Raw genomic sequence first — 17784 nt, forward strand, 5'->3', positions numbered from 1 at the left:
TTTGGATAGACAGGAACTTGGGTAGGTAAATGTCAGATGAGGTTTAATAGATATAAATGTAAGGTTATGTGTGTGTGTTGGTGGACGATAGGGGAGCGCAGTACATGGAGTATATGTGAAAAAGAAAATGGATAATATAGTATAATAACGTATGGATTATGTTAATTTTCTGTGCTGGAGGAGTCTTTAGATTTTAAACTCACCTTTTTTCAAACAAATAAAGGCATATCCAAAACCGTGGCAAAGATGTTTTCAGGGTAGATCTTCCATCAAGATGGGCATATCCCTCAGGGTACACAGGTGTCGTGAAAGGTGGAGAAAAATCAGATATAGTGCACACCAGTGTAAATCAAAATCTTTATCTAATAAAACTAGTGGAAATGCACTTACAATTTCACCATAGAATACAGGCATATAATAAAAGTGAGTGTGGCTTGTTGGGCTCTCACCCCCTCCTCCGCTTGGAACTCTCTCCCATCGTGTCACTTCTGGTCCGTTTCGCTCGTCTAGTAGCGTGAATGCCAGAGGATTCCCAACAGCTGGGGAGGCAAGGGTATGTTTGAGGTGAAGTCTTCAAGCTCCCTGTGAATTTCCCCCTGGGGAAGGGGTTTGTCAGTCTGTCAGTGGGTTTCACAGAGACACACTCGCACACCCAGCTGCCAAGGGGGATGGAGGGGTGGTATGGGGGAGGGGGAAGAGGTGTGCAATTAAGTGCCATGACTGGTAATGTGGGGATGGGGGTGGCGGCTGTCACGGCACTGAACCCCCACTCCTCCTCTTTACAAAACTCTGGCTCTTAAAAACCGTGACGCCTACATTTTTTTTTAGTGTTGCGTCCACCCGGTAGATTTATCAAAGTAGGGAGCTCCTGGGATTTTTTTTTCTTTTGATACATTTTTGGCACATAGCTTTGCTTCGGGGAGACTTTGTTAAATAAACCCCTTGTGTTAATTGAAAGTTTTGATATACTTACTAAAGGTGCATTTCTATGAAGGACCAACATTTATGATCATTAATGGCTCATTGACAATGTTTTTTTTTTATTAGATATCATCGAAGTAGACGTATCTGAGACTTGGGAATTGCTCTAGTTCTTGATAACCTTCTCACAGCACTGCCCCCTTCCTCCGAATTCTAAAAAGAAAAGAAAAAGATGTTTATCTTTCAAATTCTTTGTGAAGATATGTTTTAATACCAATTCTAAATGTTACTTTTAGCTTGCATTTGTGAATATCCGGAGACCAATAATGATATTTTATTGAACAAAATGATTAATGAACTGTACACATGTTCTTCTGATCAATATGGCACTCTTCTCTACAAACTGAAAGCGATAATCAGTCCATTGAATACTATGATCTTACAGAGATCAATGGATGCATATTCTACTCGCAGTATGGTGAATTTAAATTATATTTATGATGGTTTTCATATTGCCAAAAGCTATATTCATTAATAAATGCAAATCTTTTACAGCATACCTCTCATATCAAACATCACTTCTAGAAGGCTACTAGAGTGCTGCAAACTGTAGCAGTTAGCAGGAAACCATTTTTCACTTGATACTGTACTATTTTTAGGAAGTCTCTGCGCACAGTATCGATCTGCAGCTCAGCTAATCACTTGTCAGTGTGCAGATTTTATTGATGCATATATTAAGGGGGGGGGGTTAAAACGGCAGCTTGAACTGCATCTTGAATACATAATTGTTAGTATATAAAAAAAATGCAAAATCCATGGTTTCATGTAATCTAATGGTTAATATTAACAGTTGCAAGCTTGCAAGAGCTGTTCTTTTCCCCATATTGTAGGGTGGCCAAGTACACTGTACTTGTAATCTGTATAAATCTTTTTGGATCCTGGGAAAAAAAACTATATTCAGTATAATGTTACAAACCCTGTTTCATTGTTCCATAGGTTAATGACCTGTTTGATTTAGGATGTCTACAGCTAAGCGCATTAGAAGAAATGTACGTAATATTTCAGGGATATGTTTTTTTTCTTTCTTAAAGAGTTAAGTGTTCTGACATTTTCAAATTCCTGGAGGCTAAATTGCATACTTAATGTTTCCATGTATGTAAATTGGGGGGTAGGGGAGGTGGGGGTGCTAGCAATCTTTCTGATTTAATAATCCCTGTGTGATTATGTAGGTGCTTTCCAAAACAAGAGGGGTTTTTTCTTTTCCTTTTTTTTTTTTTGGAAAATTTTGCAAGAATTCTTATCAATTGCTCTTCATAACTACATTTATAGTTCATCATAACATATAAACGCCGGAAGTCATCAAAGCGTGACTTATAAATGAGCGGATTGGAGAGCTTGAATTTAATGCGATTTTTAAATCGTGTGTGTGGCGAGAGACATATATCCTAAAAACATTTTGCCAGCAAATCGCATTTTCTCTTCTCTATAGGCCGTATTTTCTAAGCCTTTTTTCCTATGTTACTTCAGTTTTATTAAAGCACATGCATGAAACCACAAAACGTGTCCTTGAATTTCAGCAGATGAATCTTATTTCTGTCACTAGCTAGTCTAATTATTTTTCTCTAGAATTGTAATTAATCTCATATGTAGAAGAAACTGACTGCTTAATGATGTAATTTTAGATGTTTTCCTCTTTCTTAGTCCTCTGTTGTTTTTGGGGGATTCTGTCTAGGGGACCGCCTTATTTAAAAACGAGTTGATTTGTTCCTTGTTCTAGGAAATGGTGCCCTTGCAGAGCGTTCAGAAAATGTTCGTGTTTTGGGACTCCCAGCTGGTAAGTCATTTTTGTGTAATCTTTACATTTTGCATGATTTAAATGCCAAATATTAACCACAAAAGTGGGTCCTATGAAGAGATAGTTGTTTGTAAAATGTCTTACTGCATATTATGTATGTTGCAAAGCAACTGGAACATTCTAAAAAAAGATTGCCCTGGAATCTGCCTAGTTCTGAGTAAATTTTGCTCTTTTAAATTGACTCATTTTTGTTTTTACGTTAAAACCTGCATTGGTAGGCGGATCAATTTTTTGTGTCCAGGGGTTCTATTAAATCTATATTGTTTCAAGGCACAGTTACCACGAAAAAATAATATATGTATATCAAATTAAGTCAGTCCACATGACTGATTAGATTTAGTATTTCAGACATTTATTGTGATACTTTTGTGTTAACTTTGTTGTCAATAGCAGAACTGGTTTTATTTGATGAATTTTGTAGTTTTAGGATGTATTTATGTCTTCATCTTGTACTGTGAATTTAAAGGGTATTTTTTCTTTAATTGCATGTTAGGCCATGTCCATGGTTATCGCGAGCGACTGAGTGCCGCGATCAAAATGCTGTACGGCAATCAGCGCGGCCATAGACCGCGCGACGTGCAAGGAATCAAATAAATGTGCTTTTTCCGCGCGACGGCCGGGTCACGTGCGCGGTTCAGCCAATGGGACTGAACCGCTCGCATGACGTCACGGACACGCCCTCCGTCGCCCAATCCTACAGGCTGTGCATCGCTCCACCTAAAAGCGAGCGCGCGCGGGAACCATGGATGCAGCCTAACTGGAACATAGGTCCGAACTGGTTGTAGCACCTTTTATAGTAGAAGACTTATACATTACGTCAGTGGTGCTCCACTCCAATCCCCCGATTCGCCCCTTTACTCCCCCCCCCCCCCCTCAACCTGTCCATTTTTCAGGATATCCCGGGTCCAGCACAGGTGGCCACATGTGCTGAAGCTATGACTGATTGAGCCACCTGTGCTGAAGCAGGGATATCCTGAAAATCTGACCTATTGGGGGGGGGGGGGGGCTTGAGGACTCGAGTTGAGCACCCTGGCATTACATCTGATTTATATCTTAAGCCATTTTATACTAAAGATGATTTTTATAGGAACAAGAGATGGTTCCTGAGTTTTTAGGAGCAAATAGTAGATTTCTGCCGGAGAGTACATTTCTGGTTTCATGCTTGCCATGTTTTCAAAATAAGATGGACGAGCACACACATCAATATACAGCTGGTCCTCGCTTATCCAACTTAAATTGCGTCCCGCAAACCGCCGTCTGATAACAGACCGTCGGATTGCGGGTCCATGTTAATCCGCAGCAGTGACCGTCGGATAAGCGGGTCTGACGTCGCATAATGCGTCCAACAGACTGCTTTATGCAGCGTCGGATAAGGCATTCGATGGAAAGCGGCTGTCGGATACCGAGGACCACCTTGGTAAAGCGTACAGTACGCTTTAAGCATCACTCATTTAAGCAAACAAGCACATTATATATAATTTTTTTAGGATCTAAACTAAAAGCGAAGGCAGTGTAGTATTTTGATTGGAATGTGTCGGTTTTTACAGCGCCTTCTACTGGGTTTGAAGTTAGTTATTTAAAAGTTTATTTACTTTTTTAGATTGGACCATGATCCTCACCACTGTAAAAAGGCAGTCACTAAGCAAGAGGGAGGTACCCCGGGTTTGTTATGATTAATGGGGGGTGCCCCGTCATACAGTATGCGATTAATTTTGCATTCCAATATTTGCACAGTCCTAAACGGAAGTCTGTGTATATGTGTTATAAGGGAAAGCACAAAAATAAAACTCTTTAAATGTGCATCATCCTTGTTTTCTTTTCAACGTGTCAAATTATCAGAATGTACTCCTAGGCTTCATTTACATCAATCATACAAGAAAAAAAGCCACTCCACAAAAATGGTCAACAGTGAGATATAGAAGTGTATATTTCTTGAACGTTTCTACATAATGTCGATTGTAGAAAATGTCTCTTGGTAAAAAGCTACACTAGCCAAAAAATGTGTACTTCATTGATCTTTGTAAATCTTGTTTGTGAAAACTGCAATTCTGCAACAGTAAGAAACCTGACGCGATCATACTAATACAATATAAAAGTTGCATTTCAGACATCCAAATTAACACTGTAACACACGTGCAGCTGAACACCGATCAACATTAATGTACATTTTTATCGTCATTTACTAAACGTTTTGTAGATGATTTTTTTTTTTTTACAGTGTTCGTGACAGTATAGTACACCTTGCATCTTCATTTTAACCCTTTCCTAATTGTTTTCCAGCTTGTGGAGGAATTACTGAACAGATTAAAGAGCAGAGCGGGGTAATTACGAGTCCCGGGTGGCCGTCCGAGTATCCTTCAAGAATCAACTGCAGTTGGAATATCCGAGCAAACACTGGAGAAATAATTACCATCAGGTGCATACTACATGTGCTTTACTACTCGCTGCTAATTTGTGTAGAAATAACAGATTAAAAGATCCTTCATAGTGCGGTTGTGAAAATGACAACATTTCTGTTTTAATTACCTTTTGGGATTTTAATAAAGGGCAGAATATACAGTGAGCAGTGATGCACTCACATTCAGTGCTATCATTTTTATGAATCACAAGTGGCAATAAGAGACAACCCCTCCCCAGGATCTAATGCTGAGTGGCATGAGCTAATTATTTCTTGCCATTAGAAAGGATTTTTAATGACTTCCGAACCGATACTTATGTGGATCACAAGTAGAATTTGTAAATTAAAAAACACAGTGCTCTTGAAAATGAATTGGTAATCAGAAGCTGACCCGGCCACCGTTGGAACCCTTCATTATTACCCTGCCATCATACTGTGAATGTCTGATTTACGTTTTGAAATCTCATTTGTATTTCAGAAGCGTCCTCGTGAATTTCCCTTTATCCACAGTGCGTTATAATCGTGTAAAGACCGTTCGTTATTTTACATGCGTCGTAGCGGACAGAAGTTCACTGACTCCGTTATAGTCTAATTTTACAGCGCCTCATGCTAAATTCTTACCGTCTACTAACGTCACACTTTTAGACGAAGTAACAATATTCCTTGATTTTACACATGATAACAGAACTCAATGTGTTTTATTGGCATTGCCAGGGCTGATGTGTTGCTTCTACATGGAAGTTGGTAGTAACATGGTATTTCCTTATCCATGAGTCGCGTATGTATGAACTTGGGAGCACCTATTTCCAGAGGTTGGTAGACATCAAGGACTGGGTTAAATTAAAAAAGGAAATTGAATGAAAAAGAGTATTGTGTTTCAACTCCTGTAGCTTCCCGCAAATGTACCTCTGATTGTTCCACTACATCAGAAATGTTGTGTACGTTTTTTTTAACGAAATATGCATAACTCTCCAGTTATTTTTGTTCCTTATTTCTCAATAATATAGAACACATAATTTATCATATCTTTGGGTCTGTGAGAAGCCCGGCTGATTAATTTTTATTGACGCACATTAAAGACGGATACTGCAGTTAATATTTTAACATTTATATAATGGGCATAGCAATATATAAACTTACAGGAAAGTAAGAGACTCACATAACAGAAATACAATAACATTATAAAAAGAGAAGTTGTGCTGAAAAAATACATAAAGTATATGGAGTGTTTTAATCTGGTAACCAATGTATTCTTCTCAATATTGACTAGAAATAAATAATAATCAATTGTGTGTGTGTGTGTGTGTGTGTGTGTGTGTGTGTGTGTGTGTGTGTGTGTGTGTGTGTGTGTTAAAAGTTAACAAAAGGTCAAATTTAATAACCGGGTGTATATACTTAAATTAGAAACAGGTTGGATATTACATCAAAAATCAATATATACCAAATAAATAGTCTCCACAATGTGTTTCGAAGTGAGTTAAGTGTAACAATGCTCGTCTTTAGGCTCTCCTGCAGTTTCTTATGGAAAATGCTCCACTACTCCAAGGGTAGATGTGCAAAAGAAGTACCTCATTATGTGAAACCTTTTTTAGAAGAAAAATAGGTACTCCAGTAAGTATTGCAATCCCAGTAAAACAAATGAATAATAGCTCATCGGAGGTAAATGCTACTCCACGCGTAGGGCCGGACTGCTGTAATTCTGTCTCTGGTCTAATCCTCTACACTGTGGTGCGTACTCAAACTGACTGACCTCACTTTCTGCACCCCGTTCAGCCGGATACGTGGGTGCTTGCTGGACTAAGGAGCGTTCCCCAAGACCGTGGATCATATCACATTCACCGGACGCAGCGAATTTACTTCAGATGAACGGTTATTAATTTGTTTACCTGAATACCTATTTCTCTTATAAAAGGTTTTACTCTGAGGCACTTCTTTTCTTAGTGTCTTTTTTCTGTAACATTACTTGTGCTCAAAGCATTGAAGAGCATACAATGTCTTACGCTGTCTCCACCAATGAAAGGGTTCATAAATTAAGTGGGGAATTTATTATAATAACACTACATTTATTTTATTTTTCAGTTTTCAAGAATTTGATCTCCAGGGATCATTCAGATGCAGTTCTGATTGGTTAACAATAGGTCCCTCCCAAAATTCTGATAGCAACAGAGCATGCGGCTCTACAATTCCAGCACCATACATCTCCTTACAAGACCATGTGTGGATCAAGTTTCATTCAGACGACCACATTTCCAGAAAAGGCTTTCGGTTGTCATATTTTTCAGGTATGGCTTCTGCACCAGATTTTTGTGTGTGTGTGTGTGTGTGTGTGTGTGTGTGAGAGAGATCTGGTTTCTGTCTGTATTTGAGTTCAGAAATATAACATATATTCACTTTGAATATCAAATATGCAGCAAACAAGAATACATACTAGCTGATGCAAACTAATAAGGCAGCTATTTTAAGGACGTTCCCTAAAGCTTTACTGTTCTGCAATAGGCATCTTGCACAGCCATGGCTTGATTAAAGCAGCACACTTTCTGAACTTATCCGCTTGAACTTGCTCACAGTCTGCATTATGTAACTTGGAACAGGCTGCAAGTTATGTACAATAGGTTTATGGTGGATTTAAACACCTCAATGGTAAGCAGTGCAGTCAATACAAAACACATTTAGGAGTATGCCAGTGCTATTAGCATTTTCATGAAATGAGTGGAAGCAAATCTTTTTTTCAATGAATTCGTTTTCACAACCTGTAAATAGTTTTAATGTAACTACCAGACCAATGCACCGCAACTGTAAAATACTCATCTCTAGCTAACCATACAGCATTCTTCACAACATTTCTGTTAAAATGTTTCATTTGTAATTATTTTTTTTTAGGAAAGAAAAAATGCGAGAGTGACCGGTTCCATTGTGAAAATGGAAAATGTATTCCAGAGACATTCAAATGTAATCACCTGGACGATTGTGGAGATGGTTCTGATGAAAAGCTCTGTGCCAAAGTAAATCGCCCAACTGCTGCTTCCTTTCAGCCCTGTGCGTTCAACCAGTTTCAATGTCTTTCACGTTTCACAAAAGCCTACACCTGCCTCCCCAACTCCTTAAAATGTGATGGAAACATTGACTGCCTGGACTTGGGTGATGAGATAGATTGTGACGTACCTAAATGTGGACAGTCACTAAAATATTTCTATGGTGCATTCAGCTCCCCAAACTATCCTGACTTCTACCCCCCTGGCAGCAATTGCACATGGCTCATAGACACTGGCGATCGACGCAAAGTGATTCTGCGCTTCACAGATTTTAAATTGGATGGCACAGGTTATGGGGACTATGTCAAAATATATGATGGACTGGAGGAAATTCCACGTAAGCTTTTGCGTGTCTTGACTGCTTTTGACTCTCATGCTCCCCTTACAATTGTTTCTTCCACTGGGCAAATCAGAGTGCATTTTTGTGCAGATAAGGTAAATGCAGCGAGAGGTTTTAATGCAACATACCAAGTGGATGGCTTCTGCTTGCCATGGGAGATTCCTTGTGGTGGTAACTGGGGCTGTTACACTGAACAGCAACGTTGTGATGGATATTGGCATTGTCCCAATGGAAGAGATGAGTTAAACTGTACCATGTGCCAAAAAGAGGAGTTCCCATGCTCCAGAAATGGTGTTTGCTATCCGCGGTCAGACCGCTGCAACTACCAAAATCATTGCCCGAATGGTTCAGACGAGAAAAACTGCTTCTTTTGCCAGCCAGGAAATTTTCACTGCAAAAATAACCGTTGTGTTTTTGAAAGCTGGGTCTGTGATTCTCAAGACGACTGTGGTGATGGTAGTGACGAGGAGAATTGTCCCGTGATTGTACCTACAAGAGTCATCACTGCTGCAGTGATCGGGAGCCTCATATGTGGACTACTGCTTGTCATTGCTTTAGGATGCACATGCAAACTTTACTCCCTACGTATGTTTGAACGAAGGTAAGTAAGTAGATTTGTCATTGGATGGTTAGCTCAATGGCTTTAAAGGTCTGTTTACATCAGGGGTGGGGAACGTCAGGCCCGAGGGCCGTATAAGGCCCCCGAAATCATTTGGTCTGGCCCTGCTAAGGCAACTGCTATAACCGGGGTCATGCTAATTTTTAAAAAATGGCCGCCGCGCGCCAGATCGGGAGGTGGTGGTGTGAGGCGCCGGCAGCCCTACACGATCCCCAGCAGCCACTGTACTAGCCCCAGCAGCCACCGTACTTCCCCCAGCAGTTCCCCCCCGCACTTACCCCAGCAGCCGCCCTACACGATCCCCCCAGCAGCAGCAGCAACTACCAGAGGTAGGGGGGGGATCTGTGTGCCTGTCTGTGTCTGTATGGCCTGCGAACGATGTTGTAAATATCCAAATGGCCTTTGGCAGAAAAAAGGTTCCCCACCCCTGGTTTACATTAACGTGTGTGTGTGTGTGTGTGTGTGTGTGTGTGTGTGTGTGTGTGTGTGTGTGTGTGTGTGTGTGTGTGTGTGTGTGTGTGTGTGTGTGTGTGTGTGTGTGTGTGTGTGTGTGTGTGTGTGTGTGTGTGTGTGTGTGTGTGTGTGTGTGTGTTAATGCAAATGTAGTATTTCCCAGAATGCGATGACAATATAAGGCAACTAAGCTATTCAAGAATATTAACTGCATTTTTTTTATAGTACCGCTGTTATTTTCAATAAGCACCTTATTAACATTAGAAAGTAGGTGAACCCTATTCAAATCCCAGTGTTGGCTTTTATTTGACACTGTAAGTTCACAAAAACTGATATGTACAGATACAGCGGCCGTTATTCGAACAAATCACGGTGCCATTTTCGTGTGCGCTGCGGCATTAACGCCGCCAATCGCCCCAGGCAACCGTGTTTATCGCGGTTGCTTTGTTTGAATTTCTTGGATTCTGTTTCTTTATGTGCAATGAAATGAATGAATTGTAATGTGTACAGTACTGTGCTACTGTGTCAATTTCAGGTGTTTAAAAGCCAGAACACTAAAATGCCATTTTCTGCACTCGCGTCTAAGGGTGGTACGGTTGGAAGAAATTGCGCGCCATCACATGGGTATTCTGAGGTATACACCGCGTGGTGTTTCAATAACGGCCGCTGCATCTGTACAGGTGTAGCAAGACTTACTGTCCCTATCACAGCGGATAAAAAAGCAAAAGTTCACAGTGCCTGAAAGCTTGCCTGTCGCTACTGTGCTCCTGGAGGGTCCGTGCTTCCGAATGGGACTCCCACAGTGTTAATTCTTTCCAGGCCGCGGCCGTCACAACAAAGACCATAAGGATTACTACATCTGTACCGCAATATTATACCATTATGATTTGTCACAGAAGATAATTCAATATAAATATTTACAATTCTGAGTATTTTGTGTACTATAGAACTTCACTAAGGTGAAAATACAAGTAGGGCCTCTATATATAGTCAGCCGGGTATAAAATTGTTCTGATAATGAATGTTTAATTCTTAAAGGTCATTTGAAACACAGCTGTCGAGAGTAGAAGCAGAGTTATTGAGACGGGAAGCCCCTCCTTCTTATGGGCAATTGATTGCCCAAGGTTTAATTCCACCAGTTGAAGACTTTCCAGTGTGCTCTCCGAACCAGGTAAAGTTTTAAAGTTTCAGTTGATTTTTAGTATCCCCATATGAAAATAACTTGTTGCAGTATAACACAAGATTTGATAGCTGTGTATTGCAAACCATCTACAATGCATCTATTTAAGAGTGAGAAGAACCCAAAAGCATTGATTCCAAACAAAGTGTAAGCATAAAGAGCCTAATGTTATAGCTAACAAGATGCTTTGGGACCTTGGATTAAAAATTATTGCTGTTATTTATATCCAACAACATTTGGGTCATTGTGTGTAAAATTCTAATAAGTTTGTCATTTCAGCAATGTACATACTTTTTATCAAGCATTATCTTTACACTTATCCCACCCTATCATTGTCAGAGAGCCAGTAAAGATAAAGGGAGGGTAATTTATGGGGGGATCTGACTGCAAACACTGTGAGATCAAACAGAAGGGAAAATCAAACCCCTCCCAAGTCTTGGCTCCCATGTTTACATACTAACTTAATATATTTTCAAATACTCTACATCTGGGTGACTGTCTGTTTTACCCAAATTTCAATCTCTTAAACATGCCACTCTAATTTAGTGCACTTAGGTCTTAGGATGCATTGCCCCTTTTTAAGTAAAAAAATAAACTTAAACATATTAGAAATGATCCCTCGTTGATCCAAGAACAGATTTTCACTTTTGCCCTATTCTATATCATAGACCCCATTATAGTTTGCTGTGAAGTTGTGTTGCTTGTCAGGAAAGCTTTGACTCATTCATTAAAATGTTACTTAAAGCATTCCTGTCAAGGCTACCTCAAAGTTAATAGGGGGTATGTAAGGCTACAGACATAGTGACTGTGTGCGGCACGAACAAATTCATATAAGTATACCAATCCGGCCATGCGCACGCCGCGTCTTTTGAGCTGTTTGACCCAATGAGGGCGTACCAGCCTGATGACATCACGGCCACGCCTCTCCGTCGCGCTGGAGGGTAATGGAGGACACAGAACGCTCAGGCAAGAGGCGCGCTCGCCTACGTGAGATCTGTTGGGCGCGCACACTATGTCCGCTGCTTAAAGATGTTTTCATGGCATTTTCAATAAGGGCTGTATTGAGCAGTAACTACAGTAGTGGTTCATCTTCTATTATGGAAGTGGCCTTAATTTTGAAAATAATCATATCACTTTCACAAACCTTGTTTCATTTTCCGTAACTAAGTCACTGTAGAAAATAGTGAGCAGAATCGAGAACTCGTTTTGTTAACAAATACATTATAATTAACTGCATGGTCAAATAATGTTGTTTTCCACTCAAATAGGGATTTTTTACATCTGCCTGTAAATCCTGCAAGTGTGATCAATACATTACCTACAGAGCTCACTAAATGTTAATGCAATATATAACATATCCTAATTGCAACTTTATTTTGTGAATATTACAAAGAATAATGGTCCATGCCGCTTTAGCCTTTGCAAATGACTTTTTTTAATGTTTTTTTTTATCTTTGTAGGCTTCCGTTTTGGAGAACTTGAGACTTGCAGTTAGATCTCAGCTTGGATTTACATCAATTAGACTCCCAATAGCAGGCAGGTCAAGTAATATTTGGAATAGAATTTTCAATTTTGTGCGATCACGCAATTCAGGGTCTTTAGCATTGGCCTCAACTGAGGGAGACAATGCCGTTTCAAGTCAGAGTACAAACCGAGAGGCAGATCGGAGTAATACACATCGAGGGCTTTTCTCAATCGAGTCTGACACAGATAGAGAAAATGAGCGGAGAGATGCACAAGGTGCAGTTGGTGGTATTGCTGCTTCTTTGCCTCAAAAAACTCCTCCAGTTTCTGCCGTAGAAGTCACTGTAGGTGCAAATGGTGTGTTGCCTCAAAATTCCAACAGCAGCACAATGGATAATGGAAGGGAGATGTCTGCTGCAGAACCTTCCACTGTAAGTCCAGCACGTCAACAACTCAGTAATGCTCTTAGTCGAATGACTCAAGGTTTGCGTTGGGTACGAATTACTCTTGGGAGGTCAAGCTCTACCAGCCAAAACCAAAGTCCACTAAGACAGCTTGACAGCAGCGGAAGTGGAAGAGATGATGACGATGATGTAGAAATGCTGATCCCTGCATTAGACTTTGATATGAATGATTGTAGTAGACCATTACTTGATCTTGCTCCTGATCAGGGTCAAGGGATTAGACAACAGTCTAGTGCAACAAATCATGGAGTGAGGCCATGTAATCGTGATGGCCCTTGTGAATGTTGTGGCATTGTGCACACTGCTCAGATACCTGACACCTGTTTGGAAGCTGTGCTAAAAAATGATAGTGATGACGAGGCATTGTTACTCTGTTAGGCGCAGATGTAGCAGTGGGAACATACAGTTTGGAGCAATATATATTCACTGTTTTGTACTTCACAGAAACAAATTAGTGCTTGGAATTTTCAAGTGAAAACAAATTACTGCAGGCTTGAATTTTTCGGCATGGGTACCTCTGGGTTACTACAGTGAATGTTTTACATAAAAAATGCTATCTGCATTTAACTATAAACCAGTTTTGAATTACACAATAAATCCATGCCGGTACACAATAGAATATTGTTTACACTATAGAAAGACTGGTTGTGTAAATGGCTCTGTGAGCATCAGTTACCTTGAATGGACACAACTACTTATTAGTAAATGATCTGTTACAGATGCAAGAACCATCACATTTTTAAAGCATCAAATGTTTGCACAAATGAAAGACATTTGAATCCGGATGCAATTCTCCTATCTTTGTTGCCAAATCCTACATTGTAAAATGTTGACATAGCCGTTATTTTCTAAATCCACATACAGTACAGTCAAACAGCTAATCGGTCTCATCTACCATGTAATGAGAACTAAAGAGATTGATTGATCTAATTATTTACAGTAGATTATTATAGCCAACCCTGACACTTACTAAGGCACCCATTACCTTATTTAGAAAAACTGTACTTTTCATATTATATTTGGATGGTTGCATTGCTTTCATTTGAATACAGTGGGTATTATACAAAAATACTATACAATTTTTTTAGGTATGATTTTTAAAGTAAATTATTTCCTCTTTTATTAAGTGATTTAACATTAAAGCCCCTAAAGTAAAGTTTGTTTGACTTTGCAGCAAAAATAATAGATTGGATGGAATGCGCAATCTGTTTTCTAGCTTTACCATGCAAAAAGCACATAAGCTAGGCCCAAAAATTGTAATCCTGTTTTAAATTGCATAACTGTTGCAAAAAATCACTGTTGAAAATGTTTTGCTGTTTGCACAGTAAGGTTATAAAAACAAACTTGGCTGCTTCTTAGAGTTTAATAGTGTTGATATGGAAGTGTATTTCAGCTTCAGCATCACTGTGAAGCCTTACTTGGACATCCATATCGATGTGAACTTTTTACTTGGAATTAGCATTAAAGTTTTTTTTTCCCTTAGGTGAGATTGAGGCCTTTGATCAATATGTTGTGAAACTGTTTCTCCATGTTGGAGACTGTTGTTATTTCCATTGATTTGATAGAGTTTAATTCCTTACCAGCACTGTGAAGCAGCTTCACAGCACCTTGAAAACTGGCCTGAGTTGGTAAAGGCGATCTTCTTACATTTATAAGGAAGTTTAGCTGTTCAGTTTTAGCTACATTGAATTGTCATTTCTCACAGTCCTTACATGGGATATTTAATTTAGAAGATATATACTGCATATAGTGAGGAGGGACCCTATGGAATGTAAAGTATGAGGCGCTTAGCTAGTAGAGATGTTCAACAATTTTGCCCAAGTTTGCAAACCATATGATTTATTGGTAAATCATCAATCTAAAAATGAGTCGTGGGTCAGTCAGCTCATAAACGGTACGATCAAAATTCACCAAGCATTTCAATTAATGATGCTAACTCCCATCCAGGGCCTAAAAATATGGGTTTACTGGAGAGGAGAAAATGCTTGGCTAGTCACCTGCAGATTGTGATGGAGTTGTGATTCACTTGCAAAAATGCAAATTAATGGGGGCAATGTATGATTTGTGCAAAACATTTAGCCCTTAAAAGTTCTATTTTGACAAAAATCAATTTTGTGCATTCAAACATTTTTTTTTGTTTTTAAGTTTTTGCACATCTCATTAGCTAGGATATATGTGCAAGTCGATATTTCTTTAACAAATATTTCTCATAACCTCATTAATAGACTTGCCTTCATTGCCCCACGCCAGCATATTTACTATATATTGCCATGGAATTTAAAAGCAGCACTCACATAGGGTTGTTAGGTGACTTCTCCAAAGACACAATGGTGAAAGGTGCGACGAGGTCAAGACACATATATATGTATATGTGTGTGTATAGGGGTTAAGAAGATTAAGAAACTGTATGTGATGTGGTGTTGAAATATATATTTGTGTATGTATGCGCAAACACGTTCAACACCACATCATATACACTGTTTCTTAATCTTCTTGACCCCAGCCTCCTACCACCTATTCCTGATTGGCTGCTGCTGGGTATTGCACCCAATCAGGATGGAGGAAGCCACCCAGCCCCTAGAAATAGCCCTAATCGGGGTAATCCGCAGTTGGCCAGGTCACTACGTCCAGAGAGGTAATACCAGACACATGTCCAGTATTACCTCAAATTTTTTAGTGGACATTGTGTCCAAATACAGGATGCTCCGGTTCAATACTGGACACCTGACAAAGCTACACTCTTGCCAACATAACCAGATGGTTCTAGTTGTGCTGACCTATTTCTAACTTAACATTTTTTTCAAAATCTTCATTTTTTGGGGCAGAGTTTTAACTATTCTATTATTTTACTGGCATCAGCTATTACCATAACAACCTCTATTGTCTTTGTATGAAGGGCACCGGCCATTTTAACCTATCAAGGAAACACATTTTCAGCAACTGATCTCTTCAGAACTCAACTACACAATTTAAAGAGCGGGATTGCTCAAATTAGCAGCCAAAGAAAGAACTTTGTAATGTTAAAAGGAAAGGATAACTTGTGTTTTGTGTTAATTTATTTTATTATTATTTTTTGGTGAGTAGAGCATATTTTTTAACTGTTCATCACAAACTCCTTTTTGACTCCAGAAAGTTCCTTTTCTGCCTCGCCTTTTCTCAGCATTTTACCAAGTGAAAATGCCATAATCGGCACGGTCGCAGTTTAATGAACAACCCCCCCAAAACTTAACTTGCTCAAGCCCACCCAAATCTTTAAAGTTGAATTTATCAACCTGGAATTCAGTGAATAAGCTTATTTCTCGATTTCTAATCTGATAGAATTGAAGGGCGAAGTAACTAGGAGAGTTATACTATGCATAATTTCCTGTATTTCCCTAAGTAACTATTGTACATTATGTATTCCATCTTATATTTTCCCCCTATTTTCTAATGTTCTATCTAATGGTACTAAAAACACGTTCCATTTTTGCTTAAAATTTTTGTAAAGAGATGAACGTTTGGAGTTGATGCAAGTTATGGTTGAAACATTTAGTTGGGTACAGTATTTGGTACATCAGAACTTGTACTAAAATGATATTAGGGTCTTTCATGTGTTTTAGTGCCCTATTCACATTAAATACTATCATTTTAAAATGGCATTTGTGTGTGTGTATATATAGCTATATACATATACACACGTGTGCTTGTCATTTCCATGGCTATTTTTCCATGGCTTTCTTCAGGTGGTTCATGTTTTGCTACAAACAGGTTTGCTATACTAATTCCATATTTGATTATTGTAAAAAAAACAAAAAAAAAAATTTAAAAAAGAAGAAAAGAAAAATAACTGGTTTAATACTGGTTATAGGATGTTTTTTCACACTATTTCAGTTTTCTATCATTTGTAATAGTACTTATCAGGATGAAGCAGATTCATGATGTGTAAGATGTAACTGTAGGAAATTGATATCAAGAACCTACAGTACATATTGGAAAAATATCAACTGCTGTTTATTTATTCTTTGCCATTTTATTTCGGGACGTACACTGATGTACTACGAAAATTGTGTTTGTCTGTATGCTATTTATTAAATTTTAAGTACTTGGAAAGTCATTTTAAAAGCATGTTTCAAGTCTTGTGCGTGTATGTCCTGTGTAGTCAGTGAAACTGACCAAATGTTTTATTCTGTATAAACATTAAAATTTACTTTTTTTGCTATGTTGTGAGCAATTCATTTTGATGATTCTAAATCAGTTAATTATGGTTATGTGCATAAAATTTGAAAACTGCCAATTTTGTTTTAAACTTGTCCTTAAATGCCGGTCACTAAGAATTTTATAGGAAAAAAAACTAAAGTATATGTCCAGTAATCATTTGCAAATCTAGCATACGGTAATTCATTGCTCTATGAAGGTCTGTATTGTTATACGTCTATATAGACTTTCTTTTTTTTTTTTTTTTAAAGAAACGCATACGTTTTAAGTGGTTTAGAGAACAACCTAAAACTAGCACTTTTATACATAGACCTCATACTTAATAATTTTTACAAACCTATACATTGCTGTAATAAACATAATACATGCTCAAATAGGTGATGTTTTAACATTCATAATAATATTCACAGCTATAGTGCCCTAATTGCCATGAAAAGTGTTGACCCAGAGGCTCTTATAACATATATGTTGACTTAGCGGTCATGTGCGCCATCGGTGCCGGAGGATCCATGGCCACGGAGGTGGCAGGACCCTCTGGCACTGAAGGGGTTAAACTGTTGCCCTCATTAGGTGGGGGGAGGACACTATTTTGTCTGTACTGTATTCATGGTCCAACATAGCATCACATCATGCACCAATAATATGGAACCATGTGGTAAAGATTGACATTCAAAAGCAGCAGAGCCTACAGGACAATTTTGGGAAGTATTTTGTTATGCTAAATTTCACAGGAGACCAGAGTTTAACCCAGGGATTAAGACTCCAGACAGGACAAAGCAGTTCAATAAAGAATTTTTATTCCAACCGGAGCCAGAAAGCACAACACACCCAAAAACAAAATACCACCTAGTCGGCTATAATTTA

At 38.8% G+C, this 17784-nt stretch overlaps 1 protein-coding gene across 5 annotated transcripts in view; it reads left to right on the forward strand.

Moving 5' to 3' along the window:
- Positions 1-16924, forward strand: part of LRP12 (LDL receptor related protein 12) — a 36112-nt gene extending 19188 nt beyond the window's left edge. For all 5 annotated transcript variants that reach the window (XM_075582500.1, XM_075582497.1, XM_075582498.1 and 2 more), the window contains exons 3-8: positions 2699-2755; positions 5057-5192; positions 7254-7456; positions 8055-9147; positions 10657-10789; positions 12259-16924. In XM_075582500.1, coding sequence (XP_075438615.1) covers positions 2699-2755; positions 5057-5192; positions 7254-7456; positions 8055-9147; positions 10657-10789; positions 12259-13104 — 2468 coding nt within the window. In that variant the 3' untranslated portion in view covers positions 13105-16924. The remainder of the gene's footprint in view (positions 1-2698; positions 2756-5056; positions 5193-7253; positions 7457-8054; positions 9148-10656; positions 10790-12258) is intronic.
- Positions 16925-17784: the final 860 nt, after the last annotated feature.

Source organism: Ascaphus truei, chromosome 2 (genome assembly GCF_040206685.1).
Source record: "Ascaphus truei isolate aAscTru1 chromosome 2, aAscTru1.hap1, whole genome shotgun sequence".
Taxonomy (NCBI): Eukaryota; Metazoa; Chordata; class Amphibia; order Anura; family Ascaphidae; genus Ascaphus; species Ascaphus truei.